At 39.8% G+C, this 22,043-nt stretch overlaps 1 protein-coding gene across 8 annotated transcripts in view; it reads left to right on the forward strand.

Annotated features, from left to right (window-relative positions):
* Positions 1-22,043, forward strand: part of DGKI (diacylglycerol kinase iota) — a 211,885-nt gene that overhangs the window by 138,618 nt on the left and 51,224 nt on the right. For all 8 annotated transcript variants that reach the window (XM_032105887.1, XM_032105885.1, XM_032105886.1 and 5 more), the window contains 6 exons: positions 6,330-6,409; positions 8,259-8,303; positions 11,365-11,434; positions 13,914-13,954; positions 15,541-15,668; positions 16,210-16,335. In XM_032105887.1, coding sequence (XP_031961778.1) covers positions 6,330-6,409; positions 8,259-8,303; positions 11,365-11,434; positions 13,914-13,954; positions 15,541-15,668; positions 16,210-16,335 — 490 coding nt within the window. The remainder of the gene's footprint in view (positions 1-6,329; positions 6,410-8,258; positions 8,304-11,364; positions 11,435-13,913; positions 13,955-15,540; positions 15,669-16,209; positions 16,336-22,043) is intronic.

Genomic DNA, 22,043 nt, shown 5'->3' on the forward strand with positions numbered 1-22,043 from the left:
GAAGAATTTCCTGACAACGGAGGCACATGCAGAAACTAATTATGTTAAAAATAAAAAATTAGCAACAAATAAACCAAACATAATCTAGCTAGTGACCTAGTGATCTTCAATACTTCTTAGTCCTTCCCAGCAACACCATTTCAGATTTGCACCATAAAAATGTATCAGTGAAGTAACTCACCCTAAGCAGTAACTGAACAGTTGTAGGATTTTTTAATAGGGTACATCAGCCCATACTGCCCTCAACTTCTGTGTGCCCTAGCCATGGAGAATAATCTTAGCTTGCTCAATACCACTAAGGTTAAGGAGGAATCATACCTGACTGCAGTGATGAGAGTATCAGAAATAACTCTCAGCCCTGTATCAGCTCTGGTTTCTCACAGTTTCTTTTACACAAGAGGCAACTGTTCCATATGTTCTCTAGAATAAAATAGCACACTAGCTTCTGAAGGAATTTTAAAAGAAAGTTTAGTTCCATTTGTATAACAATTGGACTGTCTGTAACCTAGCAATCCTTTCCTGTGCAGTCTCCTTGCTCTGTGTGTATGCATGATGCTTTAACATGATGGGATCTTAACCTCGAATTCTTGTCTCTTTGAGTAGCTAAATGTCTATAACGCACGTGTCTCTAATATCTGTGGATTACTTGAGGGTTTTGGGGTCATCCTAGGAGTTCTTATCAGATGCATGGGGGTACATGGAGTGACAAGCTTGTGAGTTATTGTGATGTGTACGTGTACAGTGATACTGTAGCTTCCTCGTACCAGAAATGCACTTAGAATCCTTGATCTCTCAAAGGCATTCTGACTCTCTAAAACTTAGGGATGTGACAGGTGAAGGTAATTTGGAGACTAGTTCATGTGATTATGAACTAGCTAAGTAAGAAAAGGTCAGCACTTAGGACTTGGTATTTATATCCTGAATATATAATGTAAAAGGCAGCAGGGAGCAGAAGACTTCCTGATGAGCCACGAAGGAAATGTGCTCGTATTGGGGAGCAACTTTGAGCTGGATGGATTTAGATGAGACAGGTTGTGCAGCTATAAACCTTCTCTTTCATCCTGTAAAGGAAACACCAATGGGCATTTATTTGTCAGGAGATCTCTTAGGGCACATGTTAGAAGCTCCATAAAAGACAACATTGCCTTCACTCTGCTTAGAAGTCAGTGCCTTGCTCTAGCAACTTTGTTTCGTCAATATGTGTTATGTACACATTAGCTAGTTTAGGCATTTCTTCATTACACTGGTTTAGTAAGACCTGAAGCTGAGAGGGGTTGGATAGATTGCTTAAAACCACACAGCAAAATGAAAGCAAGAGGATTAGAAATCAGTAGTGAGTTAAATATTGGAAATTGTTATTGCCTGAGGCTGGGGGAAGGAGTAAACCCAAACCATTGAAATTTCGTATCATAGAATCATAAAATGATAGAATCATACAATGATTTGAGTGGGAAGGGATCTTTAAAAATCTTCTGTTTCCAACCCACTGTCATGGGCAGGGACTCCTTCCACTAGACCATGCTGCTCCAAGCCCCTGACCTTGAACTCTCCCAGGGATGGGACATCTACCACTTCTCTGGGCAACCCATTCCAGTGTCTTGCCACTCTCACTGTAAAGAATTTCTTCCTAATATCTAATCTAAATCTACTTTGTCTTGACACCTCACAGGGCGTATTCAGTACAGTCCTCTGCCTTTTGAGCTAGTGGGAAATTGTCATTGTAAGTTTGCCATCTTCGTTAAACTAGAAGAGATGGGCAGTATTCCAAATATGTACAAATTTATATTTACCTTAGAGGAGTGGGGAGAAGCAAGAACATTAAGTTCCTTTTCAAACTTTCCAGGAAATCATACTGTAGTTTATCTTTCTTGGATAGGCTTTTCTGTGAGGCTCTTCTGTCCGTATTCTACTTGCGTGTTTCATTAGCGCTTTTCTGATTTGATTTCCTCTTACTATTTCAGTCCTGGTTGTCCCCTTTGGATAACTCATCCCACGCACATCCTTCCTGCCTGTCTTAGTCTGTCTCTGCAGACCTCACAGCTCAGGTTCCCGTTCTTCTTCTTAACCATAAATACTTATTCCTTGTTTATCCAGATCTCTGCTGTCGGCTCATAGTCCCAATACGCATTCTCAGCTCTTCAATTTTTTTTTTTCTGTAGTCTGTTCCTTTTTGTGTGGTGTTTGGCACAGGTTCTCTCTTCCTTTGACTTGGGCAGCTTCTTCCCTTTTGTGGCAAGGTATTGGAGAAGTCACTGAGACTGGAGGGGATGACTGCTTTTTCAAACATGGTCTGGTTTAATCCGATAACCTGCACTGTGTTTTACCTCCTTATATGTGAGGATTTTGCAAGTGGACTAAAAAAACTGGTAACAAATGAACCTAGGAAGAATTGGGTTTTCTCAGTATTACAAGCTTCCCTTCAGATCCCTTCAGAAGGGATCTGAGGAGGCACATGGCTTAGATTTGTGTGGCAAGAAAATCCTTTGTCACAAACTCAATGTTATTAAAACCATACTGGGGAAAGCCAAACCTCTTAATATAAATGTCTGAATATTTTGTAATTCTCTACCAAGAATTTACTTGCTCCTTCATATTCATAATACTGGTGGAGGCCCCTCAGGAAAATGGCATTCTTATGACATATTCAGTAGTGAGGATCCTTTATTTGTTACATTAAACATTTACAGTCCAATGTCTAATCTCCCCAGTCCCTTGAGGTATGTCAGAATCAGAACGAGTTTTCCTGGCATTCGCATCTACTGTAATGATTTGTCTTGAGGCTGCTTTGTTTGGGATTTGAGTGGGTTAGTCATGGTATTAAGATCACAAATTGAATCCTTTCATAACAATAAACAGGGGAGTTAATTGAATTTTATAATATATATATTTGGACTTCCTTCATTTGTGTCCTCAAAACTATTATAGAGTTCACTAGCTCTAGGTATTTAGCATGATGGGCACTTAATAGGTGGAAGATTTGTTTGTTGCTTATAAATTCCATAGCTAATTTCATGAGGATGTAGGAAATCACTCCTAATCTTGCAGTTAATTAGAACACCACTCAAGCCATACTGCTGCATCTACCCAACCCTCCTCCTGCTGATACTTGGTTTTGGTTAGTGTTGCTAGGAACAAAAACCTTTCTGCAGTACTGGTTCAGATTATGAAGCAATTGTCTGCCTGTCTCATTTCCCAGGGTTCTTGCACTGCTGCTCATCGCAGCTGCCTGGACAAAGTCCTTTATAATCATTCAGGGAGCACAAAGGAACTGGGAGCTGGATGCAAGTGGCCAGAAGAGCAGGCGCCTCAGGAGAAAAATATCTGGCACTTGAATGCTGTGGCTTGGCTCATGATCTGAGACTATTCCTTATTTTTGGCATATTCACATGTGTGGGTTTATCCATGTGTTCACAGGAGTGGACAGTGTGTGGGTACATGGAAAGTCGCTTTGTAGTGCCCATGCTCTTAATGTAAATATTTGCCCTCCCACCTCTCACCTGGCATATCCAGTAATCCTGAGCCCCTCAGCACAGCTCTGTGCTGTCCACATCCTCATCCACATAGCAAATGCAGAGGCTCCTTTAGTCCTGGATGAAAGTGTCCACAATGTTTACTGACTGCTACGACGTTGGCTTGGTCTTTAACTGATTTATCATAAATTAACTAATTTTGCCTCTATTGCATGATATTGCACTATTTGTAGAATGAACAGCAACCCCATAGTTTTTATCCCATTATCAATCACTAAGCATTTGCTTTTGTTTTAGAACAGAAACTATTGTGAAGCACTTTGCAAGTCTTGACTTTGCGGTGCATTTTGATTGCTTATTGTGGTTAATGATAAAAATGAGGGCTCTCAACATTTTCCTAGCTGAAAGCCAAATGCATCTTGCAAAAGGAACCAACCAAGCCACAAACAAACAAACAACAACAACAAAAATTGGAAAACAACATTTTAGCATATACTGTAGTGTTATCCAGTAATGACTTCAAAGCTTTTTCAAAGGGCGTGAACTATATGGAATGGAACCACTTGAGACCCATCTCACACATAATCCCTTAGCTAGCCATTGACCCCAAAAACCATAGATCATTCTAATTCACAATTTCCGAACAGTTAAGGCAGCACCATTTTTTTAAGAGCAAAGTCACACAGCCCAGAGTTTCAGAACTGTTTTTTGACCACTATGAAGCTGTATGACATAATTTAATTAAAGCTGTGAATCACTACTTCTTCAATCATTAGATGAGACCCATAAAGTATCACCACAAAGATATCTATTGCACGCTAGTTTTTTCTTTTTAGACATTTTGGTGGATTTCCCTAGAATAACAAATGTTTTAAGGTCCTTCTCCTTTGGGCTGTCAGGGATGGTGATAGTTAAGGATTCCAATTCTGTTGTCTGTGTTGTCTTGTCAGCTCAAAGCTTTAGTCCCCATTAAGGATACAGAAGAGAGACAAAATCTGTGATAATAGTCTGTGAGCCTGTGCTGTAACTCCCTAGTGCTCTGTAGCTATTGGAGATGTAGCCGTGTCTGCTGCAATTCAGTTTTTGGTGCTATAAATGAACTTAGCAAACACTTTTTTCAGAAAGGGCTGCAAAGGGATCTGCTCAATTGAAACTAGATAGCCATTAAGAACTCTCTGCAAAGAGCTTAAGGGGCTCCTGCCAAAGCAGGTTAAGCAATAATAAATGCTAAGCAAAGAGAATCAGTCTGTAACCCAGAGCACTAGAGCACATGAAGGAAACCCTTTTTCTGACCCTCCTTCCACTCGTTTGTCTCTCAGTCTCTGTTCTGTAATGAAAGAATCTGGGAGGTCTCCATAAGACCTGTTTCCACCTTGCCCTTCTGAAAATGTGCAGGGGGATTGTCATCACTTTTGGATGTCAGTGTTATTTCAGGAGATGTGTGAGCTCTTCCTTCCTGCCTATTCCCTCTTTATGTTATTGTTTCTTGCTCCAGCACTTTTTCCCCTGCTTCCTGTTTTCTTGGGTCCACAGCTCTTCTGCTGTTCAATTTGCTTTCCAAACACAGTTCTGGCAGCATTGCTGAGCCCTGTGCTGGCCTCTGAGGTCCACAGCGACCTTGACTGCAGTAGGTGCTCCCCAGGTCTTCTCCCTGGAAGCTGCTGAGCTCCTCTTTGTGCTTCAAGTCCCGGTGGTCCAGAAAAACAGAGCTCTGTTCCCCAACATCTTTTAGCACTGTCCTGTTCTCTTGTCAGAATGAAGAGCTTGTCAGTATTTAAATATCTCTCCCTCTTAGCCAACTTCTTTTCAGCAGCAGGAAGGGTTGCAGTACAGGTGTTTTTTCTGTTTATCTCAGAAACCTTGGTGATTTTATGTTGCTGTTCATTATCCAATTATCAAAATTGTTTATGAATTGATATTTTGTTCTCCTTCTGGAATATTTCATGTGAGGATTTAAATATCTTTCCCACTGCTCCCATAAATCTTTTGGCCATTCTTTGATTAAAGACCCTTCAGGGAGAAAAAAAGGACTTAATTCAGTGATTCAGTTTTATAAAATCCGGTACTCAAGAGTTTTCACTTGTTTTCTTTTTATTTAATGAGGTCTTAGTAGGTAGCTCTCTTGGTGCTTTTCTTGTGGAGTAATTTTTTTCCCTTTTATTAAGGATTCTTCATTATTTATTTTTCTTTTTGTGAATTTGTTTTGCACTCTTTTTGGCAGCAAGAACAGAACGACTGTAGAAACCTCAATCTCCCATTATTAAAAATTTTGCCCTAACCTGGAGGGAATTTTTTTCTGTATTTTCACAAGTTATTTCTTTTTTCTGTCTGACTAAATATGGAGATGTGTCAATTCTCTGTGTAGATGGAATAATGCCTGTTTTTATTTTAGAGCAGCCTTACATCCAAATAACCTGCTGTTGGGTAGTTTTCCCTGAAATCAGGCTGTGACTATCATTGCTCTAAATCTGTAGAATTTGAGTTCTGAGAATGAAATATCACTCTTATTTCAATGTATAAGGGTGCCCCCCCCAAACTCTTGTTCTGGGGTATGTTCCTTTGTTTTGCAGATAATATTTGATGTTCAGATCTGAAAATGAAGTACATAATTTAACTGAATATGTTTTAGCTTCTTTCATGAAACCATGAAAGCCAGTTGAAAATGAAATATTTGATAATTATAAATGGGTGAAACTAATGATGGATAATATGCTCCTGCTTTTAAATAACTGTTAAGATTTAGATAATAGCAAACTTTCATGAGGTTATTAAAAAACAAAATTGGAGCCCATCACAAGTCTGTTACAGTCCAAGAGACTTCAGTTAAAGAGGTTTTTCTTTGTTTTTGATTTTTTTCAGCCATTCCCCTAGGAATCATAGTTGTACGAGGAGACTGTGACTTGGAGACTTGTCGTATGTACATTGACCGTCTACAAGAGGTGAGGCTTTTGTGAATTCAGATATAATTTACTAATCTATTTTATGCTTTTTTCAGTTCTGAGTCTAATAATTGCTACAACCATGTATCAAGAGTATTGCAATTTGCCTACCGTTGAAACCAAATTTCTAGAATTAAGATATGGTAATAAAAAAGTACTGAAAAATGTTCCCTAAATAGAAAATTAAAAATCATACTGATTCCTTTTAAATGAAAACTGAATTGAAGTGGGTGGGTGTGTTTACTTCTGCTTGATTCACAATGGAATACTAGGACTTTCCATATCCCTTATTGAAATTACATAAATTATGGATTAGAAAGTGTGTTATGCAAGGATAAACATTGTGGTATTTGAGTGGGTCTAATTATGCAAATGTCATTCTTTAATACTGTCATGGAGCAATCTGGGACACCACTAAACACAGCAAATATCAACTAGATATTTTCAAAGACACAGAAATGGGTGTTCATGCAGCTAACAATAGTGTTGCTCTTATTCTCGAATACCTCGCCTCATGAGAGTTCATTCTACAATACAGTCTGGGAAATGCAGACTCCAAGTGGTTCATTGCCCAAATCATTTTAAGTGTGAATGCCTTTAGTGATAAAACTAATGGTTTTCATTAATGTATTGTCTCTGATTTTTTTAATCTCTTAGTGATAGCTTTCAAGAACATTTACAAGCCTGAGGACATTGCACTTACAAGCAATTTATATATTTACATTTATAACAATTTATAAATTGTTGGTCTAGTTTATGTACGAACTAGGAATCTCATCCCTTCAATTGAACTCTTTGGGAGCCGTTGACTTCCCATAGATTTTGGAACTCTGCACTTGCAGTCTGAATATGAGCATCTCACCTCAGGCTTTCACTTCTTTCCATTTCAGCCAGAATTCCCTTCATCAAATGCATTTCTGGACATTCAGACCTTGGGTGTGACTAGTGTTATCAGACATAAAACTATATTGTAAGGTGGTGCATATTTGATGTATCCAGTACAGAATATTACAGTGAAATAATCATGATGATGATCTCATCAGATTAGAAATGTGATTTCACACAGAGTTCAGGCAGTTTTAGGTGTAACCCTGAAGGGTTATACCTAAACTATATCACAGCTAGATGTTCTGGTTGAATTACCCATAGTGGATGTGGAGGAACCGTGTTTCTCCAACCTTTTGCAGAGTTTGTACTACTTTTTTGTGTGTGTGCTTGATTTGGCTCAGTCCCATTTGCTGGGAATAGAGACGCCAAGGTTTACTGGGCTCTGTCAACTTGCATGCTGCCAAAGAGCAATGGCTTGCAGGCCAGGCTCTTTGGTAGACTATGTCATGAGCTATAATTATTTGACAAAATCTCTATTAAAATAAATTAGATTCCCGAACCCTGTTAAATGTCAGGATCATTCTGATATGACCTTCTTGGAGTGAGGTTGTCTTCAAATAGAGAGAACTGTCAGTGGTTTTCTTTAGTGCATTAATCACTCAGAAATATTTGTAAAAATGTCTTCCAGATTTTTGACATATTTTCATTAATTTTTGTTGCTGATGTTGTAAGTTTAGATAGTTCTCTTGGAAAAAATTGAGTTTGTAACATGGTAAATATACATTAGTGTTATCTCTATATTTTTTAAACTATTTTTTGGACCAAATGCATACAAATCTTAACTTGAAGTGTACTTTCCTTGGCTTTTCTGTGGTGTTTGTTTCATATGCTTAAAACCAGTGAAAAATACTTGCAAAATGGTTTGTGTTTGCCCAACCGCTTCAGATAGTAGAACTGCAAACAGCTCTTGTCGTTGCTTTAATCTTTTTCATCACTGCTGTGTTTTTCATCCTCCTGCTAGGACCTACAGTCAGTAACTTCTACTACACAGAGAGTTCATTACCAGGTAAGATAAGCTTTCCTTTTAGTATCAGAACGAATAGAGGCTTAAAAATGGGAACGGTGTTCTTTGCATTCGAACCCATATGTTCTTGGGTGAAAGACCCATACGTTAGATGAGTTTCTGATTATCTGATTATCTTATTTACCCTTAAATATTGGAAGCTCGTTCTGCTTTCTCTTGGACAGGCCTTATGGAATCACCTTTAAAACTAGCACAGCATGATGATGTGAGTGATATTGCAATAGCAGTATTTTGCACACTGAAGTGAATGTGAAAATGTGTCCTGTAGGACAAATGACAAAGTAAAATTGTTTCTCTGTTTGAGAAACTGAACAATAACATGTTGTATTGCATACCTGTTGTAATAAAATCTATCACTGAGAGAAAAAAAAAAAAAAAGGTGTTTTAGCAGGCCCAACCTCTTAATAATTCTGTACAGGACAGACATCTACCTTTACTTTAACATAATATTCAGGGTAATTTTTTAATGCATCCTAAGCACATTTGTGTTTTCTGCATGAGATAAATAGGTTTTAGTTTAGGTGGATAGTTCTTAAAATTGGTCTCTTTGTGTTTTACAACTTTATTCTACAGTTTATGTAATACAGAACTTGCCTTTTCAGTTGGAAGTATGATTCAAGAGCACTATTTCTCTCATTAAAGTAATTCATTGTAGAGCATGTAAATTGGAAGTAAACTAACTGAGACTAACTCTACTGACTCCTGAATTATTTGATATTAGCACAGAGACTTGCCACAAATCATGGTCAGTTGACATAGTGCTTAGGATCACAGGACAGGTTTGCATGGTGTTGATAGCATTTTCCTAGAAATAACAATGCAAGTCTTGTTGGATCAGCAGGAATGAGTTCACTGAGAAAGCACACAGGGATCCAGCTGACAGGAATGAATTGTGGTGAAATTGTAGATAATTTCTTTGGGGTTAATGATGACTTGGGTGATACAGAATTCCAGTTTCACGAGAATGCCAGTAGGTGCACTGACTGCAGACACTGTAAGAAAATGCAATTTGGCATGTTTTCCTGGAGTTGCCTTCTCTATATCAGTTCATGGTTCGTTTCTTTGTTTCCCTATCCAATGCTAACTTCATATTCTTGACATTTCCATCAATCATTGCCCTGGAACTGAGTTTTAGAGAAGTGTTAGTGTCTAGCAAATTGACTAATGAACCAGCATGTATGATTCTGTTCCACTCATTATAAATTAACCTAAGTGGCTGCTGACTGTTCCATGTGTAGGAAACTGCCTGAGGTAAAATGAAGAACTAAATCTGCATATATGGGGAGAGCTACAAGAGAGTATGAAATGTCAGAAATCAGCTCCATACTTGGCTCTAACCTCTGCAGTTACAGCAGTATATAAATTAGTTTCCTACCCATCTTTTGTAGTGCACAGCAGTGTGAAATCCCTAACATACCGTTCATTTTTTATGATGCTGCATTTTAAATTCACCTCTCTCTGTGTTTTGTCTTCAATACTTGTTTGTCTAGGAATCTTCATTGTTTGTTTTTTTTTCTCAGTGGGTCATTTCTGCAAATTGTCCTCTTAGGTTAATTTGAGGTTTGCTCTGTATTTGTTGGTATCCCTCTACATATTACAGAAATGGGAAAAAGCAGGGGTTAAAGAGCATGAGTAGGGTGCTTGAGTTGATGGAACTGTCTTCATACTTCACTAATAAGGTGTCATGGGTACTTTTAAGTCTCATAAATGCAGTTCTCTTGTGTGATTCCTCTGCAGTTCAAAACATAGGCAGTCAGCAGAAATATTAACAAACCCAGGTGCAAATGAGAAAAAATATACCAGAGTTCTTTCTCATTCTGTTTTGTTTCTCCAGTAAGTTTAATGCTCACAAAATATCATTCTCATGGGCCTGAGAATTTGCAAGCTAGTTCTGTAGCTGAACTGTAATGAAGTCTTGGAGAGAGTGTGTTGCAATATGCAATGTGTGACTTGAGCTGATATTTACCAGCAGTATTCCTATCTTCATTTTGTACATTTTGTACTCCATGAATTTTACTAATTTCTCCTGTTTTTATAAACTCAATTTTAGTACACACTGTTGGATGTTTTCTTGCTTTTGTCCTTTGTGTTGCAGTCCCTTCCTTTCCACACAGAGTGGACTAAGTATTGAGATACATAAAGCTTTGTGCGTGTAGATACATCGATGTCAGCAAGCCTAGTAGAGTTCAAAGATCCTTGATTCTTCCACAAACACTCCAGTGGCAATACAATGTAACCTAAAAATCCCACAAGTCCGTTAGCCCGTATTAGACAAAGTTGTATTTTAAATCTGAGTCTGTGAAATCACTGAGATGTGTTATTTGCTCCTCATGCACAGTTACAGTTCACTTTATGGGATATTTTGCTCTCATTGTCTCCATCTCTGTAATGCACAGAGGCTGGAGACCATAAGCTGTATATGAGAACAAGGTTTATGGGATCAAGTGAAATCCTCCCTGTTGCTTCTACTCTTTCTTTTCTTGCCATGTGACTTGGTACACCGCTCTGTAGTCTTTTGCCTGAAAGAGGAGTAAAGTTAAGTCTTGAGGCAACGTGTACCTGAATTTGCATTTACAGATGTGCTGACTGTACTGCTTAAGATGTGAATAAGGATAGGATCTGTGTCTATACAAACTGTGTGTGCCAAATATCCATGCTACTGTGTTTTGCCCTGTGCAAATATATTTGTGTTTAAATGTTATATGCAGCAGATTTTGGAAGTTGTCTGACCATTCACTGGCAGCATGGAGCAGAACCATGATCACACTCTGCTCTCTTAGATCTCTTTTGATCCTTTTTACCTCTCCAGTAAGAGATAAAACACATGAGGTTCACTGTTTGAGTCCTTGATGAGTCTGGGTCAGGAAGAAGATCTTAATTCCTCCCCAGTCATTTCATTTGGTTCCTGGGTTATACAGAGTTTGCACATTGTGTAATGTCAGTAGAGCAAAATGAAAAAATCAAAGTCTAGAAAATAGTCCTTTTTAGAGAAGAAACAGCTTGTTGGGGTTTTTTTATAATGTAATTTCCCTGCCCTATCCAGGACCAGGAAAGCTCTTTCCCCAGAGTACTTTCTGTTCAGAGGCTCTCTCCTAGATGGTGCTTCCTAGACGGTAAGTTCGTCTCCCTTCTCTTTTGCCTGGCATGCTGCTTGCTTCTGGTGTGCTTCTGGAGGGTAGATCTGAGTGTATTACTAGAGAAGGGTAATTGCTCCTTCTTGTTACCCTGAGCAGGTAAAAAAGGAGCTGAGTGTTCCCCTTTCCCTTCTCAAAAAATGAAACAGGCCCTTCATCTAGCAATCAAAATATCTGCTGTAGCTTTTTCACCCCAAAGAGAGGTGATCCCCTGAGGGAGGTTGGAAGTTTGGTTTATCAGGGTCTCTGCTGTGGTGAGCAGACTTTATCGCGTGCACTGCCTGTGCTCAGAGTGCAGCCAGTTGTGGCAATTCACTGCTGCTGGTCAGGCTGAGTTCTTCACCCTGGTTTCTCTGCAAGTGCTGTATTCTTTAGGCACTACAGTGTTTAGGTGACAGAAAGGTACCTCCCTTTCCTTGTAATGCTGCACTTCATGAAACTCCCTGGAGAGCTGCACTTGTATTTGACCCAGACTTTGTCAAAGCAGATGACTTATCTGGGCTTTACATCAGGCTCCAGAGCACAGGAATTAGCAGCTGAAATGGATGGCATCTGCTTTTACAAAAACTTCAGCATGGAGAGACTTAAATTTTTAATGCTCTAAACAAAAAACAAATTCTCCTTGGCAATTTCTAATCACCCTTCCTTGTCTTTCATGAGGGACATTGATAAAAGACATAGTGAGAATCTGTTCGGTTTTTGGAGAAAGCTGGATGGGTAGATGTGTTCAGTTTTGTCTTTAGTATTTGATATTCCTGTGCAGTGCCAAAACCTACAATGCTCCATCACTGTGCCCTTGTGTCAAAACTGCAGAGTGAATGAACCTGATTTCACTTACCCAAATAAATGCAAAGCGGATACAAAAAAAAAAATCACATCTGATGAAGCACATTGTAGATGATAAATACTTTTGGGGTTAGTAATATGAATTATTTTGCAGTGACAAGATTCATAATACATGCTTTATTTAGTGAATCCCTCTATTTTCATGTGTTTTTCATGAGTAGCATAAATTTCCCTTGAACATATTGCTAATTCAGAGTCAATATCTGTGGCCATGCATTTGATTTATAAAGAGCTCCCAAGCATATTATTGTTCTTCAGATTCAGAATTTGAATTAATCCCATTAGACCCATCAAATTCAGTATATGCTTGCTATACTCTCATCAGAACAAAGTAGCTTTTTCTGTCACATATTTTAATGTAATCAATTCTTCTTATAAGACTGAAATCCATTTTATACATTTTTAAAATATTTATTTCAAGTTAATATTTTCAGTGACTGCTGTTTCATTAAGCCTTATCTTTAAATGCAGCATTTAATGGGATAGGAATATCACAGAATCATAGGAGATTAAGGGTTAGAAGGGACCTTAAAGATCATCTAGTCCAAACTCCCCCTGCCATGGGCAGGGCCACCTCTCACTAGACCAGGCTGCTCAAGGCCTTACCCAACCTGACCTTGAACACTGCCAGGGTTGGGGCATTCACAACTTCCCTGGACAACCTGTTCAGCTATCTCACTACTCTCACAATAAAGAATTTCTTCCTAATATTTAGCCTAAATTTCCCCTTTTTTCAGTATGTACCCATTACTCCTTGTCCCGTCACCATGGTTCCTGATGAAGAGTCCCTCTTCAGCCTCCCTGTAGGCCTCTTCAGATGCTGGAAGGTTGCTTTGAGTTTTCCATGCAACCTTATCTTCTCCAGGCTGAGCAGCCCCAACTTTCTCAGACTATCTTTGTCAGGGAGGTGCTCCAGTCCTCTTATCAGCTTCAGGGCCCTCCTCTGGACTTGCTTCAACAATTCCAGGTCGTTCTTGTGTTGGGGGCAGCAGAACTGTGCACAGCAGTCCAGGTGGGGTCTCACAAGAGCAGAGGGGGAGAATCCCTTCCCTTGACCTGGTGGCCACAATCCTTTTTACTGCAGCCCAGGACATGGTTGGCTTTCTGGGCTAAAAGCACACCCAGCAGGTTCTGCTGAGTTTTTCACCAGCCATCACCCCCAAGTCCTTCTCTGTAGGGCTGCTCTCAGTCACTTCTCCACCCAGCCTGTACGTGTGCCTGGTATTGCCACGGCTCCTGTGAGGACCTTGCACTTTGCTTTGTTGAACTCCACGAGGGTTGCACTGGCCCACCTCTCAAGCATGCCAAGGTGCCCCTGGCTGGTATCCCTTTGCTTCTGCATGTTGACTGCACCACCCAGGCTGGTGTGAGCAGGGAACTTACCAAGGGCACACTTGATCCCACTGTCCCTGTCGCTGACCAAGATGTTGGTCACAGCACTGACCGAAGGGACACCACTCATATGGACATAAGGAATCTGCTTATGTTCTTGTGGAGCCACTGTGACTTCCCTGATGCAGAGCTTGTGTTATGAGCTACTGATGTCAGTGCAGCCCATCTTGTCCATGCAGTTTTGCTCAGACTGTTTTCTGCTGTTGTTTCTGTGTTGCAGCAACTTCTGCTGATCGTTTTTACCGCATTGACAGATCTCAGGTAAATCCTTATTTGGTTTTTGTTTCTACAGATTTTTTTTTTTTAAAGCTATGTTATATGCAGCTTAAAATGAATTATCTGCCATTCTTCCTGTGTATTGCAAAATGTTACTCATGATGTCTCATGAGAAGTAGAGAAAAAAATTCTGGGCTGTTTTTTAGTTGATCTAATTCACTTTGTTTCACTGATGGTCTGGTATCTGCTGACCATCTGCCATTCTGTTCACTACCAATCTGATGTACAGATCAGAATTTCCTTATCAAGTCTTACTAGGGGCATCTGTGTGGTACCAGTGTATTTGTATTTATCATTTCACTGATGTTTTTATGCACCAGAAGTCTTGATCCTGTGTGTGTGCGCCATGAAATAGCTATGGAAGTTATGGTGTTGCTACAATTTGAGAATTATGAAAAGAGATTCATAAAATATTCCCAAGGAACCCCAAAACAATGCGTATCTCTGCTGGATTCAAACCTGTGGCATAGATCTGACAATCTGAATATATTTTCTAAAAGACACTGAAAATTTTACAAGGCTTTTGGTATTTCTGATTTGTAGCCAGAACAGGCCAATTAGTGGCTCAGCATTAAGTGCAAATTGTCGATTTCACACAGTGATTGTTTGTATCTGGTCCCCCTGAGAGCTGTGTAAACTGTTTCTGAATCATATGAACATATTACTGTTTCTTAGCAAAAGCAGCTGGTGCTTTAGTTCAAGTGGAAGGAGCTGTGACTTTAGTTTAGAGTTCCCAGGTTCAGTCTCTGCATGTAGCCACCATGGGACTTCTTTGCACACAGTCAAATAAATGCTTTGATGTTGTAATCTAACATTTGGAAGGCAGGGGTGAAGAAGATGCTGCTACAGATTAAACTAGGCAATGTGACTCTGTTTGGCTTATTCTGCATTTCTCTAATACTGTACTAATGGTCATCTTTAACTCCCACTCCTTCATCCTGTGTTTCTCTGGGGAAAAAATCAGTACTGTGTGTTGGTCCCAGCACACAAACAGTGGCAAATTTCCTGCCCATTTGCCGACATAGACAGGCACACTCACACTCAGTGGTTTTTTTTTGAAAGACAATGAACCTTCATTGTCAATAATAAAAATAAAGGACTGAGAAAGACAACTGTGGTAAAGGAGATGTGAAAACAGAATGTACAAGTGGTGGAGATCTGGAAGAGTACCCCCAAACAATGAAAAGTTCTGTCAACCATCATTGAAGAAGAGACCTCAGGTGTTGGTCCTCATTTCGAATGTGAACCTCAGCTTTTTGGGTAGATGTCCAGGTGTCATCAGAATGGTATACTCGTTGAGTAACAGCCTTTAAAGTGTTGCTGTGAGTGTGCAGCTTGGTCATTGGGAATCTTGTTTGGCTTGAAATCAATGACATATTAATAGGTGACTTCTGTGGCATTGATTTAAATATGTGTGTGTGTATGAGTACACATTCAAATAAAAACACAGAGTCCCTTGAATATTCTTCAGAGACCCTGACGTGCACTCAGCTCACTCTAGGGCAGCTGGGTACTCTGAGAGACCAGTGATGCTGCAGGTTCATTATTTGTTGCTTCTGTCACTCCAACAGGAACATTTGCACTTTGTGACGGAAATTTCGCAGGACGAGATTTTTATTCTGGATCCAGAGATGGTAATGTCTCAGCAGGTGGGGACACCACCAGGAATGCCTGATCTGGTAGTGGAGCAGGCATCTGGGTGAGTGCTGCTGGCATCTGATTTTCAGCAGTTATATTAGAGATGGGCATCTCTTTCCGGTCCCCTTTTCTGAAGGATTAGGAGATATGGGAGGGCAGGTATTAAGTAGGAACAAATCCAGCCGTGGTAATGACAGGCAGACAGTAGTGTAACATCTACTCTATTAAGCTTCCTGGAACACACAGCAGGAATAGTGGACTTCAGCACCTTTTAACCACCTCACACCACCTAACCCTAAATCCTGCCTTAAATCTCTTACAATTGAGTTACAAACTTCTTCTCTGAATGGTCAGATTCCACTGTGTAAGGCCCTGAAGCCCTTTGTGTCTAAGAACGATCATGAAGTGTCTCTGTTTCTTATCATCCTCTTGACGGATCAGAAATACGTCTATTCATCTTTAGGAACAGTTTTGTACTCATAGTGAATTAATTTTAACTTGCCATGGGCTGAAAAACGCTGGGACCCAATAAGCATAAGACAGCTTCAAAGTGGAGCTCACAAGGGGTGTGAATGCCTTTCTCTTCCTTCTTCTCTCCTTAGAATATCGGATCGGTGGAACCCTGCGGTTCGGAAGAGGATGCTGAGCGACAGCGGCCTTGGCAAGATTTCTCCCCACTACGAGGTACCTGACAAACAGAAGGACGCCAGCCAGACACATATGCTGCAGTAAGAGCCCTCTGCCTTTCTCTGCTTGATGATGCACTGTCACTGTCACCACAGACAGCTCCTAATGTGTTCTTTAAGCTTAATGAGTTGTCCCAACATTACAAATTGTGCTGAAATTACAAATACCTTTTGCTAATTCTCTTATGCTTCTCCCTTCTGTTCTTCTTCTTTATCCATTATTTTATGTTCTTGCCTTTGTTTCGTTCTCTGTGGCACCCTGTCCTCTTAATAAACCTAAACCCAAGTATTTGAAAGAAAATAACTTATTTTGGATGTCTGAACTTCCAGCTAAGAAAATCTTGGCAACTGGTTAGGTGAACGGTCAAAACATTCACCCTCAAGGCAGCTCTGATGCAATGTGACAAAGCAGAAACCTCTAGAATGGCTGCTTATTGTCAAAGATGTGGGTAATGGTTTTCATATAATCTTGAACCCTGTAGGATGGCTGTACAGGGGTTTTCTTTCTGATTATTCCTCCATGAAAGAAATTTTTACTGCCTTAGTACTATCGACTATGTTCAGATCCATTTAAAAATATCTCTTATTCTGCTTACCTATAGAAGTGGTTCTCACCTTTTTGGCTATTTCACTTTAGATTTTCAAAACCATCCGTAGATCACTACCAAAGATTAGATGGGAAACACTTGTCAGAGCTCTGTGGCTGGCTTTGAAAGTTGTTTGTGTTTTGGGGTTGTATTCTCCCCACCCCCCAAGTATATAATGTATAATTATGTTTCTAGTTCTACTGTATCAAGAACCCTATGGGTAGGTTTTAAGACCGTATAGTATAGTACAGCATAGTAGGTTTTAAAACCCATTTTCAGCATAGAAAAATTGGGAATAGTGACAATGTGGTCCTTTTTCAGGTTTTTTTTCTGTCAGGATGTGTGTCGAGGGGGCTGCAAGGTACAGGGCAGGCAGAGCCTACATCTCCAGGGCAGGTGCAGGGTGGATGGCAGGCTGCATGGCCATGGGGCTACCAACTGGGAACTTTTCAGCTAGCTGAAAACTGCTGTCAGGGGGAGGTGTCATGGCAAGAAAGGGTGATCAAGGTAGCACTGCCAGGAGACAATCACCTGGTTTTCCCCCTGAGGGATTCTGGATCAGTTCTTGATACTTTTTGCAAAGTGAAGAATGGTGAATTCAGGTTAATTTTTCCACAGACTGGAATGGCAGGGCCCAAAATCTGGACCCGGCAAAGCTGTGAGAAAAATGATAGTTGGACAGATTTAGGCAGTGTGGAGAGACGTGAGAACAAGTGGACTAATTTCTAATTGATAAGAAGAATGATTTTGTTTACACCAGCATGACTGGAAATGTTTGCTTTGCTGTAACAATTACATTTGGTAGATTTATTAAGTACAAGGTAAGCCAGTAGCATTGCTCAGAGTAAAGTGTCCCTGTCACTGCCTACTATAAGGAATTGTTTTCTTTACAGCTTCCCTAAACTTTAATTGATTTGGCTGAAATTTTTCATGCTAAGACTCAGTCTATGATTGATTTTTTTCCTTTTAGTAAAAACTTTAACAAAAAAGCCAGTTCTTTCTGAAGACAAGATTTGTGGGAAATGTGCTTCTTCAAATGACCTTCTTTCAAATAAATAAATCCAGTGGTTCTTTCCTGAGATGTGTTAGTGCTGGTAGTAGAATGAACTTCATTGGAATGAAATTTTGGAAGCTTGACATTTAGTAAAATGTCATCATAATACCAGGGAGATGCCTTCTGCTGTCTTGAAAATTACCCCTGAATTTGCCCTGCTGATGAGGTTGTTTGTGCACTATGGAGACACCTCAGATTCAAGAGCTTTGCTTTCAAAAGTTTCTGTCTGTACATGCTCACGGAAGAGTTATGCTTCTCTGTGCTTAATTTGGGTTGCAGACCTGCCCACAGAGCTGAGGGAAGTGGGGCTGTGCTGCTCATTAGCTGATCTCCAGTAGCAAGGAGAAAAGGGATGCAGCAGTCGTGGTCAAATGGAGATGGGTCAGAAGAAGGTCTATGAAGGAACAAGGAAAAGAGGTTGCAAGAGTCAAAGGAGTAGAAGCAAAAAGGGAGGATGTGCAGGAACTCGGGGAACAGGGTTAAAGGATGGGAGCTGTTAAGGGCACAGAGGATAACCAGGTGTCTGGGGAGTCAGAATGGGAATAATGAAAAGGAGGAGGGCATGGGACACTGATAGGTAAGAGATGAGTGAGGCAGACTAGGGGCATGGGGGAAGGGTCTGTGGCTGATTCTCTCCAGAATACAGAATTCTGGGTTTATGCAGGTTATTACACAAGTGGGAAAGTTCTGAAATATGTTTAGACACTTCCTTAAGTGCTACCAAGGTGGAAGGTGTATGGTAAATGAGTCAGGGGACTGCAGTGGAGGCAGCAAGGTATTATTATAGTTAAGACAGTTGAATGATGCTCTGTGGGACTGGCTTCTCTTTTCAGAATCTGTGACAGAATTTCTGAATGGTGAAGATTTACAACAAACTTTTCTCAGGTGGCTGGATCACCATGGCCTCCTCATTCTATGCATGTCCACTGTGAAGTGGGTTTGGTTACTGGGAGGCCATTACAAGGAGATTTTGAAAGTGTGTGGAGGGCTGGAAACTAAGCTATAGGCTTTCCATTGTCTCAGGTTGTATTACTGAAATGAATGGAAAGCTTGTGCCTGCTTTCCCAGCTGCAGAATACAGATAATATTGCAACCTCACCTTAAAGGAGCACAGTGAGGGTAAATTTCATGGTCATGAGAAACCTGGATACTACGGGGAGACTGTCAGAGATGCTGAGCAGGACATTAATCATTTTACCTTCTGTGCACAGTTTTGGCAGTGTGGGAGAAATAAATCTTGAGGCTGTGTACTACCTGTACAGGAGGATGTCAAGCAGGTTTCTACTTAAACACTGAGGAAAGAGTCTAGTAGAGAAAATAGAGACTGGCAATGTGACTAAAAGTTGTTGTAACATTTGAGTGCGACAGGGATGCAGTACGATGCTCAGTGATGTGAGATCCCAAATTTCCAAGCTTCTGGATGTTTGAATTTGCAATCTAAAAAATCTCTCCAACATGGCACTTCAAAGAAAAAAACAAGTACTTTAGAAAGCATTATTATATTTTGGCTGCTGAAGTTGCTCACAGGTTCTTTGCAGAGATTTGTCCCTTCAGAAATTATTTTTCAATTAAAAGTTGAGAAAAGGATTTCAGCAAAATTCCTAGACAGGAATATGGCAGAGAACAGAGGGGACAATTCCTCCTATAAATAGAGCTCTCATGGATCTTCTAAGAGTCGTCAGCATCCAATGCTTTATATCCAGTCAGAAATACTGCACAGCTCAAAATGCATTATCCTGTAGCCTCGGGCGAGTGACAGGAGACTTGGTATGAGACAAAGTGTCATAGCTGACTCACTGAGTGGTTTCTCAGTGGCCACTTTTCTCCTAAACAGGGGTTGTGAGTGAACCTCTTCAGGTGTTAGGAACAGATTAAACCACAGCTGGTGATCATATAGCTTCAGGATGCTTAGAGTGCATCTTTCATCACTCTATAAACACACTTCAATATGTGTATATGCATATATATATACATACATATAAAACTTCTTTAAGATGAAGTAATTATTTCTGACATGAATAATGTAGCTAAAAATCAAAGTATGCAGGTAGAATGATCCCTTATAGTGTTTCAATAACTGAAAGCAGAGAACAGAATATGTGATCTAAAAATAATTATAATGTTAGGTGTTGCTTTTGATCACAAGCTATTTGGTTAAAGCATAATGTGAATATAATGGTTCTGAGGCAGGGGTCTTTCTGAGAGAAAAATTATGCTTTTGTTTTCAATTAACTGAGCTTCACATTATTTTCAGGTAGCTGTTGATTAATGGTATTTCATGTTTTGTTCCTTTTTTGATGGCTCTTTGATCTGTGATGAACTGGACAGTATGTGAAATAGTGTCTTGATGCAGTAACCAGGAGCTGGGGCAGATTGTAGTTGAATAGGAACATCAGTTAGTGTGAACAGTGCAGAAAAAAATAAAGAAAAACACAGTGGGAAAACAATTTACTAGGACTAGAGGTGCTTGATCTTGAAAAAAATTAAATATTCTGGTCTGACTCCACTGAAACAGGTAACTGGACTCTTCCTTTGTATGTGAGTGGGTTCATCTTATGATTAAATGGTGCAGTGAGATGCAGAAGACCTCACAGCTTGCTGTAAGTGTTTGTTGTTGGCCTTATATTTCTCTTCTTAGTTATGTTTGTCACCCTGTTATGTGATGGGGCTAGAAAATTGATAAAATAAAAACCCCAACGGCATACAAAGATGAAAAGGTGCCTATATCTCGGTAGAGGTTTAATCTACATCATTTAATTGAAGTCATTAATTTTCCCACTATTTGGGGGAGTAACAAGCACTTTTCTAGCATCTGTCCAGCTGTGATGGCAATGTGTTTCTCAAGCTGCTAGCTGCAGATTCAGAATTGAGTTCATGGCTCATGAAGGGTGGGTGAAGGTTGGCCAGGATGCCATCTGGTCCTGTCAGGGAGAGGAATAAAAAACGCCTGTAGGTGCTGGAAGATGGCTGCAGCCCTTTCCACTAAATAGACATTAATTAGCTAGTTTTACCATCCAGGCATAGCTTTATGAAGCAGTAATAGCCTAGTTTCTCAGAGGGAAGAAGAAAAAGGCTAAATGCCAAGTGTTTAACAGCCACAAGAATCTGATCGTTGCCCAGGAAATCAGTGTGACACTGCAGATGTTATGAGGTGGTTTAGGGTATTTTTTAAAGAGAAATCTTTGTGTATTACAAGATGAGAAGAGCATCAGGGATACAAGTTTGCATGCAGAAAGGAGAAAGAATGCTCATTAAGTGAAACTTTAGAAAATATAATCAGAACAAGAACTGCCTAGTGACAGTGAATCTTTAAAATTTCAAAGGTTGGTAAGGACTTGAGAAATCCAAGGGTTTTCCCAAAAAATATTGCATTGGAAAACTCAACATCAGCTCCTAAATAGGTGGAGTAGTCTGCCCTACTGTTTTTGATAGCAAAATCTGAATTAATTTTCAGGTTTGGATTTAGTTCAAGCCACATTTATAAAATTACACTGCAAGAGTGAAGTGCATGTGTCTTCATCAGGTATTTGTACACCTGTAAGAATTACTTTCCATTCTGCAGATGAAGCTCCATGGGTACTGATTGCTTTCAAGCAAATCTTATTTTAGTGAAGGCATAAATCACCATCACCTTTATTGTACACTCCTGTGTAGTCCTTATAATAGGACTAGAATATAGCAGAGTGAAAGTGTCTGTTTTTTGCTCAACTCTCCCTTTTCTTTGTCTTCTGTTGTCTTGGATACTTTTACAAATAGCTTGTAAGTCATCTCTCTCACTACCTGAAAGTGGAGCATGAGAGATTTGCCTAAAGCAACTCTCTGCCTCTCGCTAGGGAAGTGATGTCAAAAAGGAGGGCTTGTCAGTGGAAGGGAAGATGTAGACTCAAAGAAGATGGAAAGTATTGTAAAGAGGATCTAGAATTATTCAGAAGAAGGTAAACATGAATTAAATAGGGAAAGAACTTCAAAGAAAGCAAAGAAGAAAAAATTACAAGAATACAGCAAATGAATAAGAAATGGTTTGGAGTGAAAGGAAGTTCCCTAAGTGAGACTGAGTGTGAAAAAAGTGGTGAATTTTGGTGTGGGGTCTAGTCCTGTATTTTTAAAGC

The sequence above is a fragment of the Corvus moneduloides genome, chromosome 4 (genome assembly GCF_009650955.1).
Source record: "Corvus moneduloides isolate bCorMon1 chromosome 4, bCorMon1.pri, whole genome shotgun sequence".
NCBI lineage: Eukaryota > Metazoa > Chordata > Aves > Passeriformes > Corvidae > Corvus > Corvus moneduloides.